Source organism: Sander lucioperca, chromosome 4, assembly GCF_008315115.2.
Source record: "Sander lucioperca isolate FBNREF2018 chromosome 4, SLUC_FBN_1.2, whole genome shotgun sequence".
Taxonomy (NCBI): Eukaryota; Metazoa; Chordata; class Actinopteri; order Perciformes; family Percidae; genus Sander; species Sander lucioperca.
In genome coordinates this window covers 2,930,372-2,950,555 of record NC_050176.1, presented here as the reverse complement: position 1 = coordinate 2,950,555, position 20,184 = coordinate 2,930,372, and the positions used below count along the sequence as shown (strand labels likewise).

The following is a 20,184-nucleotide window of genomic DNA, read 5'->3' as shown; positions in this document are numbered from 1 at the left end:
CTGTCTCTGCCTTCCTTTTAAATCCAACTTTATTGACAACGGAAGTGTGAGTGGAAACAGCACACGTGTTTTCTTGTAGGTTTCTGAAGGTTAAAGAAGCACCGGTTTCTTGTTGTTGGCTGTCCGTTGCAGAGGGTCACCAGGACGGCGTGTTTGTGGCTAAAGCCGAGCGTGAGCAGGACTAAAGCGTAGACATGGATCCCATGAAGGCACAGCAGCTGGCGGCGGAGCTGGAGGTGGAAATGATGGCTGACATGTACAACCGGTAAAGCCCAACAAAAACAAGCTAACCATTAAGCTAGCTATCTCCACATTATACTATCTGTGTCTGTCAGTACTAAAGCGCCTCAAGGCATCCATTCATAGTCTTTAATAAACCTGTCGTTATGCGCTGCCAAAGGGCATCTAAAATGTTCGCCACGCTTAGTGAAGACGTAGCTACAGAGTCCCTCCATGATGCTAGCCGCCTGCTATCTATTAATGACTCGCTACATGTGACACATTCAGTGATGCTCAGTAGAGCTGACAGCGACTGTAACGTTACATAAAGATACAATTTTCTACAGGACTGTACAAGCCACCACTAAACAGACCGCAGTTACTCAAGTCTAATGAAGTCCATTCTATGAAGCGTCACAATGTATTCACTTACAGTTAAATGTGTGTAGCTAAACCACAGCGTAAGTTAACCTTGGCGTCTTCTAATTGTGTTTTTTTCCCCCACAAAGCATATTGCTAATTGTTTTTAGGGCTTAGATTATGATCAGTGTAGACGTTATTTATTTATTAAGCATCTATTAATTGTCAAAAAGAAAGGTGTTTGCGTGTCCCTATACCCCATTCCAAGGTGAAGTCTTAAAATATGTTTAATATTAGGGCTGCTTTTTTTTTTTTTTTTTTTCTTTTTTTTTTACATACATTGTCAAGCAGGAGATAACATAGATCAGGGGTCACCAACCTTTTTGAAACTGAGAGCTACTTCATGGGTACCGAGTCATACGAAGGGCTACCAGTTTGATACACTCTTCTGAAATAACAAATTTGCTCAGTTTGCCTTAAGTTATGATTAATGATAGTCATCTATGTGAAGACACTGATCATGTTAATGATTTCTCATTATCAATTATCAACAATGACTTAACAAGGTGGGAAACATAATATCAATATTCAATTTTCATTTTTAGAACAGGCCTGAGGGCTACTCATGTGGTCATTGGGGGCTACCTGGTGCCCGCGGGTGCCGTGTTGGTGACCCCTGCCATAGATGAATGACCGCTTGTTGCTGCTGAAGGAAAGATACTGTAAATGCTCACATACTAGGGCCGGGTAGCGCCAATGATTTTCCGATTCACAAGGTCCCGATTCGATTACGTTTCCGATTCAATATCAATTAGGTTAGGGACATTTCAGTTACAATACCAGTTTAGCTTGGATATGAAGGAGATTCTCAGAGTTCTTATGCTGTCATTTGTACAGGGAAGAAGCAACCCTCATAATATTTGCATGTATAGCACTATCACATACTGTATGCGACTTGCATCTAACAAACGAGTCAATCACATTGTCAAATTAAACACTGGGTATAGTATTGATACTGATCCCATTACATTTTTAAACAATCATTGCCTGACAGAAAAAGCTAAAAAAAACAGACAAGCATGAAATTAAAAAGTAGGGCTGCACGATTCAGAAAATGTCATGATTCAATATCGATTTTTAGGCTCAAGATTCGATTCAAAAACAATTCTCGATTTTAAAATAACGATTCACAGTATGTAAATGTAGTTACTTTTCCCATGTGATTGCAGTAGACATACAATTAATTATTTTTTTTTAATTAAAAAATATGAATCGATTTTTTTGGAATTCTATGAATCGATTTTGAATCGGTAGAGCTTGAATCGCGATTTGAATGATTTTTTTTTTTGCACACCCCTATTAAAAAGGCCTTATGATTTTTGGGTCAAACCCTCCTCTTCATCACAACCTTCAGATGATAACAAATCAAGCGTTTCTAATTGGGAGGACAATTCCAATCACTGAACGATTGCCTCTCCCAGTTGGCTTTTTAAAAAGGGAATTTTTGCTCGAAAACTGAAGTTTGATGCAACTCTTCTCCCTTATCACGTCCTTGCATCTTGATAACCAGACTGGTTCAATCAAAGGAAAGGAGAGCAAGACGGGTCTTTGTGCCAGAGATTACTTCTCTGGTTTTTGGCTTTGAGAGAGAGTAACTAAAGTTCACAATTAAACATTCATAAGCCATGGAAATAACACATTGGACTTCTTATTTAGGTGGTTTTCCCCTTGTAACAGAAGAGTGATTCCAGCAGATGGAGCTGTACTGTTTGTCCCAAGTGGCACTGGGTATTGGTGGAACATCATATTCATTTGCTCAGGCATAACAAAATAGCCTGGTCAATGTTCAGATCTTTAAAAAAAAAAAAAAAAAAAAATCAGCCTTTTAACAACCCTTTCCTTCCCCAGAATGACCAACGCCTGCCACAGGAAGTGCATACCGCCACATTACAAGGAGGCTGAGCTGACAAAGGGCGAGTCGGTGTGCCTGGACCGCTGCGTGGCCAAATACCTGGACCTCCACGAGAGGCTGGGACGCAAGTTGACAGAGCTCTCCGTCCAGGACGAGGAGATGATGAGGAAGGCAGCCGTGGGGAGCGGATAGAGACGCTGACGAAAGGAACCAAGTAGAGCATTGTGGGGGGGGGGGGACTCAGAAGATCATGGGGTGGGGTGGGGTCGGCATATCTGATTTCTCAAAGATGAGAAAACAAGTGGGTGGGTTCGTTGGGGAAATAAAAAAAAGTTTGGTGTTGAGTGTCCACTGAGAGAAACTGCTGCCTCCTCTACTACAGTAGAGGATGAGACATTGGATGGGGCTGGAGAACCTGCTGGGGTCGACAACACAAGGACTTCTTGAAACCGCTCACTGCTCCACCAGCCTCTCTGGATGTGTCCGAGTAGGTTTACATTCAGCTTAGCGTGGTCCTCAAGACGTCACCTGAAAATTGACTGGAAAGGAGAAAGGACATGTAATGTAATATTATTTCCAAGTCATGCTTTTGTGCTTGTTTTTAAGCTGCTTGGAGTGCTTACGGGTACTGCAGAAACTCCAATACTTTGTTAAAGCTTTGTGGTACCAGCCGTCTGGTACTCGTGGCAGGTTAAAAACAAACACTAAGAATGATTAGCATTTAGTCTTAATCACCCATTCAGCTCGGGCGATTTTGGTTGTTTTATTTCGAAAGGGGTTGAAAGAAAAACATGGGCTCTCTTCATAAGGTTGCAACACAAGGTGGTATTTAGGTAGCTATATTACAATTACAAGTTGTCTGTTATGCAGATGGGGTAGTGTCAGTTCTTTACAAAACATTGAAATACAGTAAGTCAAATACATAGATCAGGGCATGCCCTGAATGAATGATGTATGGCAGTATGGTTTGTCTTTTTTTATACAAGACACTATTCACAGTTTACTCTCTTATCAGCCCTGGACGGTGCAGTGTTGGCTTTGCACGTAACAACTCTTGATACTGACTGCCATCCAGGCCATTCTGGCTACATGGACTTATGTTGAAGATGGACTGGAGTCATTTGTCATGCTTGTGTACACTGTGTTGTGCTGTATGTCACTGGACCATGTTTTTAGCTGTGATAGGTTGTTTTTATTTTTTTTCACGTGCTAAACCACTGTCAGAGACTCAGCTTTTTATCTGCATATTGGAGAAGCTGCACAGTGTTTTGCTGTTACGTACTCTAATAAAGCAATGTCATCCTTCTCACTTAACATCTTGCGTGTTGTTATAAAGGCATTTACGTATTATTCTCTGTCCCACACACTTTGTCGCACTTAAAAGTTATTTTTTTTTTTTTTTTATCTCTCACCACTAGCACAGAGGAGGCAGAGATTCCTAAATATGTGTCTGTACCTTTAAGACGTACAGTGGACAGACTGGGTTGAGGAAGTGAAGACTTGACTTTCATTTCCCTCGCGTAACTTATTTATATCTGCACATTGTACATCAGAAAGGGGAACTAACAGCTGCAGAAACCAAAAGTGACCCAGGGACAGAGGTTGTCTGTTGTGTTTCTGTCACTCAGGTGGACAAAGCTATCATTCCGCTGCCCGCGAAGAGCCCAGCGCGAGGAACATGGTAAGTACTTTTTAAGGTTTTAGTAAATTGGTAAAAAAGGGCTTGTTGTTAGGTAGGTGCGTTGCCTAATACCTTGTCAGAATAGTTCTTAAATAAGCCTGATACGTTTGGCCTACATTGGTGCAACCAGAACCCTTCAAAATACAACTTAACACGAATGTTACAGCAGAAGTCCCGATAGCTATGTCAAACAATGTAGCAAAGCATAGAGTGATATCAAAAAGTACATTTACAGTAGCTCGGACGCACTTTTATTCCGTGGATACTACGTTTAAGTCGTACAGGAATCTTAAAGGGAGTTGGACTGGGGAAAAGAGCACACAACGTGACACACGAGCTGTATCTACTGTATACTCAATGAGAAAAACGTGTTAACTCAAGCTTGAAAAACGACCTGTTGACTTTTTTTCGATATACTATGACTTTTATATGGTATCATGTAAGTTACCCTACATGCGTATAGGCCTTCGATAAACTATGTTGAACTATGTTAACATTTTAGAGAACAAGATGTGGGTCAGTTCCTCTTTTTTTCATTATTTTTTTTTAACAATGTAGGTTATGGTTGTGAAGTTGAAATGACGAAAATACCAGAACATAAATATTCATTGTGAATCACTAGATAGATATAGAAAGCTAAGAGCTCTAGGCTAAACAAACAAATTAATAAAATTAAATTAATCTATTTTCGCACCCTACAAAAGTTATAAGGGGAGGAGGGGGCGTCAGAAAAGAGGGTTTTCTCACTCTTTTGGGAGAGCAGTGAGGGGTATGTTGTTTTCTGTTTCTAACCCCATATTTCTAGTTTATTTAATATATGTGAGATGTATTATATAAAAAAGGGATGACATAGTTTCTTCAAAAAGAAGAATGTGCGTGCCATGAATGTGTATGTTTAATCTTAATGTACATGTTATTTTGCTCCATCTCATAAAAGTTCTTCACTTCAACAAGTAAATATAGGCCTACTGATAATTCATATTTCCCAAACTTCATCTCAAATTTATAATGATTTTTTTTGTTGCCTGTGACAACTTGGAAAACAAACATCTAAATGTAGTCTAATTAGTACAGTAAGAGATTTGACAACCCCAGTCCTTACAGGTACCTGTCTAATAAACCAGTGCACTGCTCCTTTTGGTCACTAGATGGAGGCATCTGATGACGAGTTGGTCGGGGGTGCTGATGAGCTTGTAGAACCTCCCAATGGTGTCATAAACGAACTGCTGAATGTGGGGCAGGAAGACAACATGCAGGGCGAGGTGAGCTCCCTGCTGTCCTGTTAAAAAAACAACATAGAGACGTCCAGTTTCTGTGATTCTCAGGTTTCCAGTGAAAGATCCGCTCCTCTTCATGAGTGCAATACAATTCCACCGCCAGTGCTCTTATCAAACAGTTGCATAACGTTGTGTTGTCCTTCTTTCCTCAGGTGGAGGAGTTTCTGGGCCCGCAGGCAGAGTACAACGAGGAGGAGGAGGAGAGGAAATACTACAGGAGGAAGAGGCTGGGAGTCATCAAGAATGTTCTTGCAGCCAGTGTGGGAGCCATGATTGTGTATAGTGTGTACATGGGTGAGTGTGATTGGAGGAAAGACATAGAAATGGACCAAGAAATGCACAGGCAGAGTTGCAGAGTTTTAGTTTATTATAAGGATCCCCATTAGCTGACGCCTAGACGACCAGCTAGTCTTCCTGGGGAAAGTTCTTTTAGTCAGTCAGCCTGGTCCGTCAGAGGGTCAAGAGAGTGGAATTCAATCCCATACCATATCAGACAATTAAACACATATTAGTCTCGCATCGCCCTCCTCCACAGCGCTGCGGAGGAGGGTCTGGCTAGTCCACACAGCATTCCGGGATGGGAGAAAAACGTGTTCTGGTTCATTGGCATTTCTTTAAACCAATCACAATCGTCTTGGGCGGCGCTAAGCGCCGGACGGAGCAACGGTACGGTAGTCTAGCTAGCTGTCTGGATTTACCCTGCAGAGATCTGAGGAGCAGTTAACCATAGTCCTCAGAAATCCACCAGAGTTTAGAACGGCAACACAAAGAAAGCGGAAGGTGACGGACATCCGGCCGAAATGAGGGACATCCGGCCGAAATGAGGGACAGCCGGCGGAATTTCTACATATGAAAAATCACCTTTTGGCTAATTCTGGCATTTTTAACTCATGTAAAATCATGCGTTTTATTAATTTGCACTGTCCCCTTTCAAAAATAAGCTGAATTGGGGTCCAAAAAAAAACCATTAAATCAGACAATAATAAAATGGACAATATTAAAACATTACATGACACATATAGGAATAGAAACATAACAAACTCGAACAAGTATAAAACAAAAATAACAAGGGAACCACCAGAAAAACCCAAGAAAAAAATGATCTAAACTAAATTCCATTACACTATATTACACAACATAACACGTGGGTTTCGAGCTAACATCTAGGTAGCGCACCAAGACGAAGGAGAACAAATATATTATATTATTACAACATAAGAAAATAAGATATAAAACATCATGATAAAAAAATGTAAGTAGGGCGCCCAGATAGCTCAGTTGGTGGAGCGGGCGCCCATATATAGAGGTTTACTTCTCGACGCAGTGGGCCTGGGTTCGACTCCGACCTGCGGCCCTTTGCTGCATGTCATTCCCCCCTCTATCTCTCTCTCTCTCTCTCTCTCTCCCCTTTCACTTCTTCAGCTGCCCTTTCAATAAAGGCCTGAAAATGCCCAAAAAATAATCTTAAAAAAAAAAAATGACTGAAATGAAAATGTAAGTAAAGGTAAGATTTAAGTTTCTTTTAAAAACGAGTCTTTTCTTTTGATAAAACGTGTTACCTGGGACATTATTCCATGAAAAAAGAGCCTTTGACATGTTCTTTTAAATCTATTTTTCTGCGTGCTATAGGCCTACTGCAGATGCAGCTGATCCTCCATTATGATATGACCTACCGCGAGGTGAAGTACAGCAACCTCGGCCTGGAGGACATCGATCGCAAGATGCTGATGGGCATTAACGTCACACCCATTATAGGCCTGCTGTACACCCCCGTTCTTATCAGGTAGACACACACACACACACACACACACACACACACACACACACAAATATGATAAAATCTTTCTTTCTGATAGTCCTTGCTCTGCCAATATTACATATACCGTATTTATTTCTCTGGAAGGTTTTTAGGTACTAAGTGGATGATGTTCCTGGCTTCGGGAATCTATGCACTCTTTGTCTCAACCAATTACTGGGAACGGTACTACACCTTGGTTCCATCAGCCGTAGCCATCGGCGTGGCCATTGTGCCTTTCTGGGCCTCCTTGGGAAATTACATCACAAGGTGAGTAATCCATAGCGACGACGTTTCATTTCTGGGATTGTTCATCGGTTTTCGGCCAGACGTCCCTCACCTTCTGCTTGTTTTGTGTCAAATCTTGAGTTTTCTGTTGCAAGACCAAAACAGGTTTTAAGACATACACTTTCCAGCAAAAGAAGTTCCCTCCCGAGGCTATTTTGCAGAGGCCGATCTGGACCGATATATCGATTAAACGATCCACAAATATTATCAGTGCAAAGTGAAAATATCCACACATCGTCTGTAAGATGCCCTTTTATTTTTAGAATCCCTCTTTATATTTATTCTGTTTATTAAACACACTAGTTTTGTTTTTAATTTAAATGTCTGGAAGACACAGTAATACAATTGTCAAATCATATTTTAGTTGCTTTTTTTTTTTTCTTTTTAAGATTATTTTTTGGGGCTTTTCCCTTTTCTTAGATATTGACAGTGGATAGACAGGAAAGTGGGAAGAGAGAGAGAGAGGAGATGACACGCAGCAAAGGGCCGCAGGTCGGTTTTCGAACCTGGGCCGCTGCAAAGGACTCAAGCTACATGGGGGCGCACGCTCTTACTGGGTGAGCTAGAGGCCGCCCCTTAGTTGCTTTTTTGAGTTGATATAAATGTAATGGTTTTAAATGGGCTCATGTATCGTCTCATATCGGTAGCAGGCCCCTGAACTGAATCAAAATCATATCGTGACAGACTTATCAGCAAATATCGTATTGTTGTCCAAAGAATCAATATAATATTGTATCGTGCTAAAACTTGTGACTTACGTCTCTATTGTCCTCTCTCTCTCACACACACGCACACGCACACGCATGCTCCCACACAAACCCATGCAGGATGGCGCAGCAGTATTATGAGTACGTCAACTACAAGGAAGAGCATGTGCAGGAGCAGAAGAAGCTCCCTAAGGGAGCGTGCCACAGATACATCATCATCTTCCAGTCAGTCTTCAACATCATCTTCCATGTGAGCCTTCAGCCATTTCTTGTTCACTAAGGCTTCAATGTTGCGTCATGTTGTGTGCGGTGTTTAACATCGGAAAAAGCGTTGGCACAGCGGCAAAACCTGCTGAGCGTGATCCCCGTCTTCTCTCTCTTCCTCTTCCAGCTGAGCTTTGTCTTTGCGCAGTTCCCCATGCGCTTCGTCCTCAACCACTACCTGAATGACAACCAGCACATTCTCTTCAACGTCAACAGCTGCGGTAAAAACACATTACATCTACATTACATGTCATTTAGCTGACGCTTTTGTCCAAAGCGACTTCCAGTAAGTGCATTCAACCATTAAGGTACAAACTCCAAACAGCAGGAAAGTACATGCTCTTCAAATAAGCCAAACTACAAAGAGCCACAATGTTTAATTTCTTACATTTTTTTATAGCATCGTCTACTTAGCTAAGGTGCAGTCGGAAGAGATGTGTTTTTAGCCTGCGATGGAAGATGTGCGTGACACGTGTCACTTCACCTTTACTGATGAATGAGAACAGACAAATAAGCGCAGGACAACAGTGTCTAAGGATTCAGTCCATTTTGTCCAACGAGCTATATAAAGTGGCCTTTCTGTTGTGATGTGAACTTCTCTACAAAATACAAAACCATAATCTCAGTTCACCATTCACTTAACATTTAAGCCACTTGTTATGATTATTGTTAAATGTAAATGCAGAGATGCAATCTCATGTGTCACAGGCAGACGCTTCGGGTCTGACTTAAAGGACAATTCCGGCGCAAAACGAACCTAGGGGTTACTAACAGATGTGTACCCACTCGGTCGTTCTCTAGGACATGTTGTCATGCTAATCCAATGTGTTTGTAGCTTGAAACAAGCTAGCGTGGACCGCTGATTAGCTTAAAACGCTAGTATTCGGGGCACAGGGAAAGTAAAAACAAATCGCTATTCATACCACTAAAAAGGCTCAAAATATCACCACACTTCAACGGTAGCATAATGAGGGTCCCTAAATGTTAACCGAAGCATTGAGAACTTTGTAAGTGTACAGACGGTTTATTAAAAAGATAGTTTAGGAAGACAGTCGTGTTCTCGTATACAGGCGCCGCGTCTTGGGAGCTTTGAAGTGTGGTGATATTTTGAGCCTTTTTAGTGGTATAAACAGCGTTTTGTTTTTACTTTCCCTGTGCCCAGAATACTAGCGTTGTAAGCTAATCAGCGGTCCGCGCTAGCGTCTTTCAAGCTACAAACACATTGGATTAGCATGAAAACTATAGAGTGGGTACACATCTGTTATTAACCCCTAGGTTCGTTTTGCGCCGGAATTGTCCTTTAATTAAGGTTGGGTATTGTTTGGATATTTACGATTCCGATGCCAAACCGGTACTTTTAAAACAATTCCGATTCCTAAACCGATTCTTAAAAAACTGAAAAATTACATCAAAGATGTAATATGTTTACTATCGATCACGTGCAGTGAATGGTTAATATGCTTTTACATCTGTTTTGGTGAGTCCAGAGGGAAAATATGGCATTTTAAAAGTAGCCTACACTTACGGTAGCTAGCTAACGATAGACTACAGAGAAAGTGTGATATTTTTAAGTCCGTTTTGGAGCGACGGGGGGAAAATATTTCAGTCAACCCCTTAAGTGGAACCGAAATGAGGAACCGAAATTTGCGTTCTAATCCGGTCCGATTCCTACCGGTTGCGTAGGAACTGGGTTTTGGTACCCAACCCTAGACTTAATCAAGGCTGTGTCGGACAGAAGCCTGTTGGTTGTTTCCCATCACCTTTTGTTTAATGGCTGAACTGTCCTCTTCCTCTCACAGGAGCAAACATCAGTGGAGTGATCCCCGGCTTCAACACCACCGTGCTTACAAACCTGCCGCGCTCCATGCTGCTCATCCAGGTGGAGAGTGTCCTTATGGGCTTCGCCTTCCTCGCCATGATCATCGTAAGATCCAAACTCCCCAACACACACACACACCTCTGACCCCCTATAATTCAGTGTGTTTAGGTGGTTTATGTATTTTGTATTAATCTGCTTGTCTTGTGTCATTTCTCTACTCGTGGAAAGAAACAGGAAATGAAGACTCAGGAGCAATGCTCATTGACTATGCACTAGAATTTTATACCAAACCAAAAATGTAGCTTAAAAAGGTAGCTCACACACAGATTTTCAGGACAAAGTTAACCAATCTCACTTTCACCATTTAATTATGGCCATGTCAAACAAAAATGCAATTTTTTTCAGCCTAGTGGCCTTCATTAGAGCTGGAAAAAAAATGCAAGGCATGTCATTTGTATACAGGAGTTGGCAGTAGTAGTTTGCAGCAGTGTTGAACTGGACTTTACACCTCTTTGAAAGTTTTGGCAAAAACTGTCCATAAGCTTTGTAGAATACGTGGCAGAGCTTGTTGTACTGGAGATTAGGTAGGTGAACCTAAAAAAGTGGCCAGGGAGTGTTTGACAAACTCCAGCAGACACAAGCAACATAGGCATTCATTTGGAGTCATGTTTCTAGCCTCTGCTAAATGCTCCTCTATATTCTATATTAGCTAGTTGCTAACTCTGTCTGTCTGCTGTAACTTGTGGGGCAGTGAGCGTATGGTGGACTTTGAGCTTTTTTAAATGAAAACAGTTGCCTGCTGCTGGAAACGACAATGATGAGAGCTGTAAGAGTGAACCAAAACAGTGACAATAAAGGCCATAAAACCAAAAAAAAGACACTTAAAGGACAATTCCAAAAAAAATGTTTTCATGCTAATCGAATGTGACCAGTTTTAGCGCAAACCGCTAATTAGCTTATAACGCTAGTCGTCGGGGCACGCGAAAGTAAAAAGAAATCACTATTTCTATACCACTAACAAGGCTCAAAATAGCACCACACTTCCACGGTAGCATAATGAGGGTCCCTACATGTAAACCGAAGCATTGAGAACTTTGCAAGTCTACAGACAGTTTATTAAAAAGATAGTTTAGAAAGACAGTACCGTTCACGTATACAGGCGGGCGCCATCTTGGGAAAACAGTCACGACCAGTCGAACCACGAATGCCGTGCTTGAGCTATGTTACTGGTTGCTGGTTACACAGCGTTCTTTTTCACATTACACACGGCCATTTAACTAATTGTTAATATAAAAATATTGATTAGAGTAGCTTTAAGCTGGGTAAAATGTATGGATATGTTTCAGACACACTGAGAACAAATCGCGTAGACTGTTGAGGGATGCACAAGGCTTGAACCTATCCCAGCATGCACTGGGCAACCAGTCTTTTTTACATTACATTCATTTAGCTGATCCTCTTACCCAAAGCTACTTACAATAAGTGCATTCAACCATGTGGATACAACCCAAAAAGGGCAAGAATCATTATTCTTGGTTATTTTGTCCAACAGTGGGCTGGAATTGATTCTGATTCTGAAAGAGCTGCCTTATTTTTCAAGGCAAAAGCACATGCAAACCATAACAATCATTCCAAATAAATGGATGGCTTTGAATCCACAGTTCCTTCTGCTGTGTGGTGCTGCCTACCGGCCGACAGAAGAGATCGACCTCCGCAGTATCGGCTGGGGAAACATCTTCCAGCTTCCCTTCAAACACCTGAGAGACTACCGCCTGCGACTGCTCTGCCCCTTCTTCATCTACAGCGGATTTGAAGTGCTGTTTGCCGTCAGCGGATTCTCCCTGGTACTGCGCTGTCAATGACGTTTGTTGGACAGTAGAATAGCCTTTACCTGCATTGCTTAACTTTGTTAGTTTTTTTGGTAGTTTGAAAAGCCAAAATAATCAAACCCATGAAGTCAGATTATAGCAATAATTAGGATTTGGCATCGAGAACCGGTTCCAACTTGAAATCGTTTTTTGTTGGAATCTTTTGGAAAGTTTTGGTTTCCATAGCGGCCACCGTTCTTCCAGGCGCTTGTTGTGTTGCAGCCATGGAGCCCAGTAAACGGCGCTCTGAAGTGTGGCTTTACTTTACTTTGAAAAAGCCCGATAAAACTGTAAATCACCACTGAATCAAAATAAAATCTTCCTCTCATCTGTGAAATTAGCATGTGACCCTCCACCCATCAAAGAATCGGAATCGAGAATCGCTAAGAACCAGAATCAAAAGGAAGAATCTGAATTGGAATCCGAATTGTTAAAATCAAAACGATTCCCAACCCTAGTAATAAGGACAGGAAATGTAGAGAAAATAATTTTCATCTAATTTCTTTCCCTCCACAGTCCTATGGCGTCTGCATTTTGGGCCTGGATAAACTGTGGCTCCTCATACTGGTCTACGGCCTCTCCTGCTCCATCTTTTCTTCCCTCTGCCTTGGCCTCCTGCGCCTCCCGCGCTGGGTGTGTCTGATGGGGGGCGCTGCTGTGCATGCCGTGCTGCTGGTGGCTCTCCTTTGCTTTTCACTGTGTCCACATCCAGACAAAAGTACACAGTATCTGGGCCCTCTGCTGGTGATCATAGCGCTGTGGGGACTCGGCACCGCCCTGAACAAGACGGGCGTTAGCAGTGAGTAACGGTTGTGGTCTTTATTTTTTTATTAAAAAGATAGATTCTAAAGACCGTAGCGTTCATTTTTACATGCGGGCGCCATCTTGGAAAACAGTCACGGTCAGTCGAATGGCGAACGGCGAACGCCGTGCAACCAGTAACCAGTAACATAACTCAAACACAGCGTTCGTGATTCGACTACTCGTGACTGTTTTCCAAGATGGCGCCCGCATGTAAACTTGAACGCTACTGTCTTTATAATCTATCTTTTTAATAAACTGTCTGTACACTTACAAAGTTGTCAATGCTTTGTTTAACATGTAGGGACCCTCATTATGCTACCGTGGAAGTGCGGTGCTATTTTGAGCCTTGTTAGTGGTATAGAAATAGCGATTTCTTTTTACTCTACCAGTGCCCCGAAAGGTAGCGTTAGCAGCTAATCACCGGTTCACGTTAGCTTGTTTCAAGCTAAATACACATTCGATTAGCATGAAAACATATCCCAGAGAACGGTCGACTCGGTACACATATGTTGATTATTTTTTGGGCATTTTCAGCCTTTATTTTGACAGGACAGATATGAAAGGGGAGAGAGAGGGGATGACATGCAGCAAAGGGCCGTAGATCGGAGTCGAACCCGCGGCTGCTGCGTCGGGAAGTAAACCTCTACATATGGGCGCCCGCTCTACCAACTGAGCTATCCGGGCACCCGTCGGTACACACGTTGTTAACCCCTAGGTTCATTTTGCGCCTGAATTGTCCTTCAAGTTCAATAATTGCAACATCTTTCCGAGGTCAATGAGCTATCGTGTTAAATGATCGTGATTTTAATATTGACCAAAATGATCGTCACTATGATTTTTTTCCTTAATCGAGCAGCCATACTCTACACTAACTTTGTTAACCCATGACATGTCAGCATGAACCCCCTCTCTGTGTGTGTCAGTTCTGCTCGGTATGCTGTACGCTGAGGAAAAAGAACGTCTGGACTTTGTGTATACCATCTATCACTGGTGGCAGGCCATCGCCATCTTCATAGTCTACCTCTGGTCCAACCTGCCTATGAGGGTATTGTGTATGTGTGTGTGTGTGTGTGTGTGTGTGTGTGTGTGTCTGCACGCGTTTGTGTGTCTGCACGCGTTTGTGTGTGTGTGTGTTTGCGTTTGTTTCTCTGTGCGTGTGTGTTTAGAGAACGTTTAATGTATCTCAAGTATACCACTTTTGAGAAAATAGTCATTATTTGCCTTCTTATTCCTTTCTTCAACCGTTTGTATCTCCTTCCTCAGGCCAAACTCTCCATCCTGTTGGCCACTTTATTGCTGGCCTGCTATTGTTATTGGGTGATGGAGCGTCGGCTGGCCAGCAAAGTGCCTTTCAGACTGCCTCGCATCCCTCGGCCACGGCACAAGGTAACCAATCACAGTCCGGCACAAATAGTCTCGCATTGCCAGACCTATCTCCGCAGCGCTATGTCAGCACTAGAGAATGGTCTGGATGCACCTCTTACCATTTACAGGTATAGGGGGGAAAAACCCTCTGGCATGCTTGTATTTCTTTAAACCAATCAGCGGATGCAGCAACCGTGCCCTTGCAGAAAAAGATAGCAGAGAAAGGGGAATGGGGGGAGAATTCCGTCTGAAATAGGCGGCCAATGACAGGCTTATGCCAACCGTCTACATCCAGTGAGTAAGACTAGTCACTAATGACAGCCTGATCGACCTTAGCGGATTCATGCTGTTGGCCAAATATTAAAGTGCACCCTTCACAGTCCAAGATGAATGTATTCTAGTGTAGTTTACTGAACAAATTGCATGTAGGAATTCAGTTTCCATTGATCCAACTATGGTAAAAAGCATTTTGCTGTCCATGTGACGTGAAGAAGGAAACCGAATCAGTCTGTTAGTACACGTGCTGCATTATCGCACTTTCAAAAAAAAAAAAGCATTATTTACCAGTTCATTTTGTATATCTAATTTCAGGTCAATTTCAAGTGGGTATTTAAGTTAAAAAGCCTTTATTTCACCAAAGGTCAGACACTTTCTCTTGCTTATTGTTACATTATTTGAATGTTTCACATTCATCTGCTGAAGGGAGAAGTTTTCTGTGTGCTTTATCTCAATTTAAGACATGTACGTACAAAAAAAAAAATAATAATGATTTTGTGACATCACAACTAGTTTGGAGTCAATCAAATATGCAACTGACACAACTGTGATGTAGAAATGTGAAACCTCCAATGTACATGTACACTAAGAATGGACTTTTACAGTGAAGTAGGTGACATCTTTTGAAATAAAATATATTTGCACAATTTCATTGATTCTGCTCTATTCAGTGAAGGAGAAAGATCAGATGTAATATATGTATATGTAGTATAATAGAGTATTTTGTTTGTGTAAAACACAAATTATTATTCCAAGAAGAGTACTTTGACTTTGTATGTCTTCAAAAGGTGTCCTGGTACACAAAAATAACAATATGTTTTATATGCCACTAATCTTAGTGTAATATCACACTTGTATAATGTCCACTTGAAGAGGCAAAAAGAGAAGCCGTTTTTTTTAAATCATCTATTTAAAAAAAAAAAAAAAAAAAAAAAGGCACAAAGTAGAAGTTGCTGTTGCTATGGTTACCTTCCTTGTGTATTTATTCAAAACAAGGTTTGAAAAAATTTTTATTACCTGACATCTTCACTACTGCTGTGAAGTTGTTTCACTGTTCTTAAACTTGAGTTTGGTTACGAATAGAACCAAAACCAGGGCCCCCTGCTGGAGCCAGACCTGGGAGGGGAGCTTGCCGCCGAGCGTCTGGGGGCCAGGCCTTGACTCGTGGAGCTTGGTTGGGCACAGCCAGAAAGAACTACATGGGTTAGGGTTATACTTAAAGGAACACGCCGACTTATTGGGACTTTAGCTTATTCACCGTAACCCCCAGAGTTAGATAAGTCCATACACACCCTTCTCATCTCCGTGCGTGTCGTAACTCTGTCTGACACCCCCAACGCTAGCCTGGTTTAGCACAGATCCTGGAGGTAACTGGCTCCAACCAGCCTACTGCTCCAAATAAGTGACAAAATAACCCCAACATGTTCCTGTTTACATGTTGTGATTTGTATAGTCACAGCGTGTACAAATAACAAGGTCACATGAGACACAGCCATCTTCTAACCGTATAGAAACTGGGAACTATATTCTCAGAAAGGCGAAGCACTGTTACTCCCTGTTCCTGACCACGGCGCTTCTCAGGTGCTGCAAGCATATCACTCCGCCCAAGTAGCAGAGAGTAGCACTGTTTCGCCTTCTGAGAATATAGTTCCCAGTTTCTATACGGTTAGAAGATGGCTGTATCTCATGTGACCTTGTTATTTGTACATGCTGTGACTATACAAATCACATCATGTAAATAGGAACATTTTTGTTGTTATTTTGTCACTTATTGGGTTCAGGTTGCAAGGTGGACACTCCAAAAAATCTCAACTTTTGGAAAAAACCCTACGTCACGCTGCTGTGGCCAATCATGTAACTGGCGTTCAGACTTAGCGATGTGTTTTGAGCTATGTTTTGAGGCGGTGTGAGAGTCCCGTACAGGAAACAGGAAACATCGCTGCCTCTTTCGCTGAATGTTTCCTGCAACAACAAAGCACTCGCTATGTCTCGCTCGTCTCTTTTCTTTCTCTCTCTCTCCTGTGAAATAGAGCTGCCTTCAAGTGCGGTCGGAAACGTCGAAATGTATCCAACGGAAAACAGTAATTGTTAAATATAAAGTCAGTACGTCACACGAATGGGCCGTTTCATTGACAATCCTCCCGCCGCACCACCCCGCGGCAAATCACCGGATCGCTTTTTTTGGTGTAACAGAGATCTGGTGTGTGGTGAGAGTTGAACTCCTGTAAACAGTGATACATCCTGCACTCCAGACCTCTATGGGTGAAAAAATCCTTAATAAAGTCTTATTATAGTCAGAGCTTTATTATGAAACATTTTACTGGTGACTAAAAGGTTTGTCAAACATCTTTTCACGTAAGAGCAACTTGCTTTCTCTCCTCAGTCATTTTCATAATATATAATTTGTGTTCCCGCAGGTCAAAGGCTACCGCTACCTGGAAGAGGACAACTCCGATGAGTCAGACTCCGAGAATGAGGAGGATGACGACGAAGAGGACGGAGAGCAGGTGGCGGAGGAGATGGGAGCCGAGGGCGGGGAGGAGGGAGGCCATGACGCAGAGGTCCAGGGAGCTGACTCACCCGGAGCCAGGAGGAGAGGGGCCGAAGGTTAGCGCCGCAGACAGGACCGCGCTCATGTGATGGAGGGATGAGGGAAGAGCGTGCGAGAGGAGGAAAAAGAAGGAGGGGTGAGGGAAGAGGAAAAAAAAAGGAGGGATGAGGGGAGATTCTGGACAGAGGGAAGAGAAATGGACTCATTTCACATTTCACAGCTCATGACTTCATTCATTCTTCATTCTGTTTTTGCAGTTTCTGAGTCACTAGTTTAGAAGTCCCCAGCCGTTAAGAGTATTCAAGTGTTAACATATTTTAGTAGTCACTAAAGAGACTAAGACAACAGTTACAACAGTTATTCATAACTTTCTTACCTACTACACTAAACAAAAGCATTTTCTTTCTGGCATAAGCTTTAATTAAAAATATCGAATGACTTGTTGAGCTATAATTCATTCACAACAGTGATCCAGGAGAAAGGGCACAGGTACTGCGAATACTACATTGCTATTTAACAATAGGTATGGAAATCTTAAAAGGTAGCACACACTGGATAAAACGTGAGTGAATGACACAATACAAGAATAATTTTGTTGCTTTTTGCTGGATCTTCTGGCTCATATTTACCAATGTGCCAATAATTATAGAGGGGAATAGCGGCTGCTTTTGTGCTTCATTGATCAAGTAGAAAACATATTTTGTAAGATAGTTTCATTTTTTAAAAAGAGCACTTATCTGAGAAAGAATGAACTGAAAGTGACAGAAAAGGGAATGAGGAATTGATTTTCTGAGTTTATCCTCAGGGTGAAGTGTGTGTGGATGGAGTCATTTTTAGAGAGCCTGGTCCTGCTGGATGTAAACAGCAGCAGCAGCTATATTTGTTCTTCCGTCTTTGTTTCCTTTCAACCCATTAATTTATGCACATTTGTTAGAGAAAACATCCGAACTCGAGCTATTATCAGAAGCTCAGAGGGATGTCTGTTGCCTGAAGTATTTTTTGGGAGGAGTTAAGCATGCTTTTTGCAGAAGTCGAAAATTAATGTATGTTTATGCTTCAGTATAGTTCAATATACAACATGTACGGGGGCGGTCAGTCATGAATGGCCAATGCCAGTAAGGTATGCATTTTTGTTAAATAGTGGCCTCAGGGATATTATAGTTACTATAATACTTATAGTCTGATACGTTCCAAAGATACATTCTAGGATAGGAGAAAAAAAAAAAAAAACGCTCTTTGAACATTTGCATTTCTTTAAACTATTTACGATCGTCTTGGGTGACGGCGGCTCCGAAAATGGTCTCGGGAAGGAACTTGTTTTGGTGGAACTTTTGCACCCCGCAAAAGAAAACGCCACATACAATATTAAATGAAGTTAACTGTTCACACAATACAGTTACGTAAGCTACATAAAATAGCTGGATTGTGTATCACTGTGTGTGTACTTCGTCCACAGCAATCCCACCAATCGGTCCCAAACTGTTAGAGAGTCAATGCCGTAAACATATTCTTTGTAAATCCATTTACCATCCCCAAAAAGAACCAAGCAGGCCTGCCTTTTTGCACAATTGAAATGTTCTTCAAAAGTTGCCATGTTCAGCGTGTAGCTCGCTAGCTCGAAGGTTGTTGATCCAGACTGGTTTGATCCAGCCTGCGTTAAGAGAAAAGTCATTAACAGTTATGTCATGAGTGCAAGCTGTCATGCTTTCATACTGATGGTCAAACGTTCGCACACTTATAGGTTCTGTTCTCAGACGTTAGGGTTGGGGTTATTTATTTTGTTAGGGAATTCCATATAAACCTGCCTGTGGGAGGAAGGAATCCATTCTGTAGTGGATATTTAACATTGTAATCTTTGTAATAAAAAGCACTTCTGACTTTTCAATGAACTGATGCCAAAGCTGCTTGACGTTGCTGTGAAGTTTTATGTGTCATATTACCGACTTAAACAGTGTGAAACTGTTGGTCACAGAATACATGTTGTACTCTCTTGATCCCACCTGTACCTTTTTTTAACAAACAGAAATTGTGTCGAAGTCAACTGCTGTTTTACGTATATCTTGACTGGTGGGTGGTGCAATGTAAAAGACTTCATTATGATAGGCAATCACTCATCGCCATGGAAACTTTAAAGGACAACCAGTGCAAAGAATAGCAAGACTAAATGTCATTGCAGTTATGGTGACAGTACATTCACATACCCTCACATTTATAAATGTAGACTCCATCATTACAATTGCTGATGTCTTTTACTTATTAAAGAGTAGAAACACTATTATAAACTTGAAAAACGTAAGCATAAAAAATACAACCTACACAACAAGCACCAGTTTCTAGTGTTAAATTACTGATGCATTAACTTTATATGAACTAAAATGATTACAAATACTTTAAGTCAGAGATCTTCAACAGGGGGGTCCTCTAAGTTACTGCAGGGGGGCTACTAAATTATAATTATTTTTTCCAAAAATATCTTACAAAACATATGTCTTAACATGAAAATATTATTGGCAAATATAAATCAGCCTATTTGTGAAAAAAATAAAATAAAGATTGGGTAGCCAGCCACAGATACAGATTCACTATTGCCACATGTACAGTGTGTTTAATACTAAAACATGATTTATAAAATCATGCCAACTAATTTATTATTTTAATAGCTTAGTATTCTATGCACTAAAAAGGTATGTATACTTTAGGCCGCCCTACTTGTTACTGTAGGCCCAGTTTAATATGCAACTTAATTTTATACAATATATGTAGTAGGGGTCCCTGATCGTCTCTCTGTCAAGGGGTCCTCGGCTTATAAAACGTTAAAGGGCCCTGCTTTAAAGCAACACTATGTAACTTGTCCCGCTTCGGTCCCCCTACAGGGTGGAAGCAGAATTGTCCATTACATTACATTGTGCAAGTTTAACAGATCGGGCCGCCACGGATCTGTAGTTCAAATGAACTGGACAATGTAATGTAATGGACAATTCTGCTTCCAACCTGTAGG

General features: G+C 41.6%; 2 protein-coding genes across 2 annotated transcripts; both read left to right on the top strand.

Moving 5' to 3' along the window:
- The first annotated feature begins 34 nt into the window (after positions 1–34).
- On the top strand, positions 35–3,803 carry timm10 (translocase of inner mitochondrial membrane 10 homolog (yeast)). The gene is made up of 2 exons (XM_031284514.2): positions 35–265; positions 2,488–3,803. The coding sequence occupies exons 1-2, from the start codon at positions 195–197 to the stop codon at positions 2,681–2,683; spliced, it is 267 nt and encodes an 88-aa protein (XP_031140374.1). The 5' UTR covers positions 35–194; the 3' UTR covers positions 2,684–3,803.
- Positions 3,804–3,948: 145 nt separating this feature from the next.
- On the top strand, positions 3,949–19,227 carry unc93b1 (unc-93 homolog B1, TLR signaling regulator). The gene is made up of 13 exons (XM_031284505.2): positions 3,949–4,172; positions 5,321–5,434; positions 5,602–5,743; positions 7,079–7,232; positions 7,353–7,514; positions 8,360–8,489; positions 8,631–8,724; positions 10,303–10,427; positions 11,984–12,166; positions 12,707–12,989; positions 13,918–14,039; positions 14,258–14,380; positions 17,053–19,227. Exons 1-13 carry the CDS (start codon positions 4,170–4,172, stop codon positions 17,245–17,247), a joined length of 1,830 nt encoding a protein of 609 aa, XP_031140365.1. The 5' UTR covers positions 3,949–4,169; the 3' UTR covers positions 17,248–19,227.
- The last annotated feature ends 957 nt before the right edge of the window (positions 19,228–20,184 follow it).

Bases quoted from the DNA above. Each gene is read 5' to 3' on its own strand.
- timm10 (XM_031284514.2), top strand. From the start codon at position 195: ATGGATCCCATGAAGGCACAGCAGCTGGCGGCGGAGCTGGAGGTGGAA. The intron at 266-2,487 runs GTAAAGCCCAAC...TTCCTTCCCCAG, and splicing joins ATGGCTGACATGTACAACCG to AATGACCAACGCCTGCCACA.
- unc93b1 (XM_031284505.2), top strand. The intron at 5,744-7,078 runs GTGAGTGTGATT...TGCGTGCTATAG, and splicing joins TGTGTATAGTGTGTACATGG to GCCTACTGCAGATGCAGCTG. The intron at 14,381-17,052 runs GTAACCAATCAC...GTGTTCCCGCAG, and splicing joins TCCCTCGGCCACGGCACAAG to GTCAAAGGCTACCGCTACCT.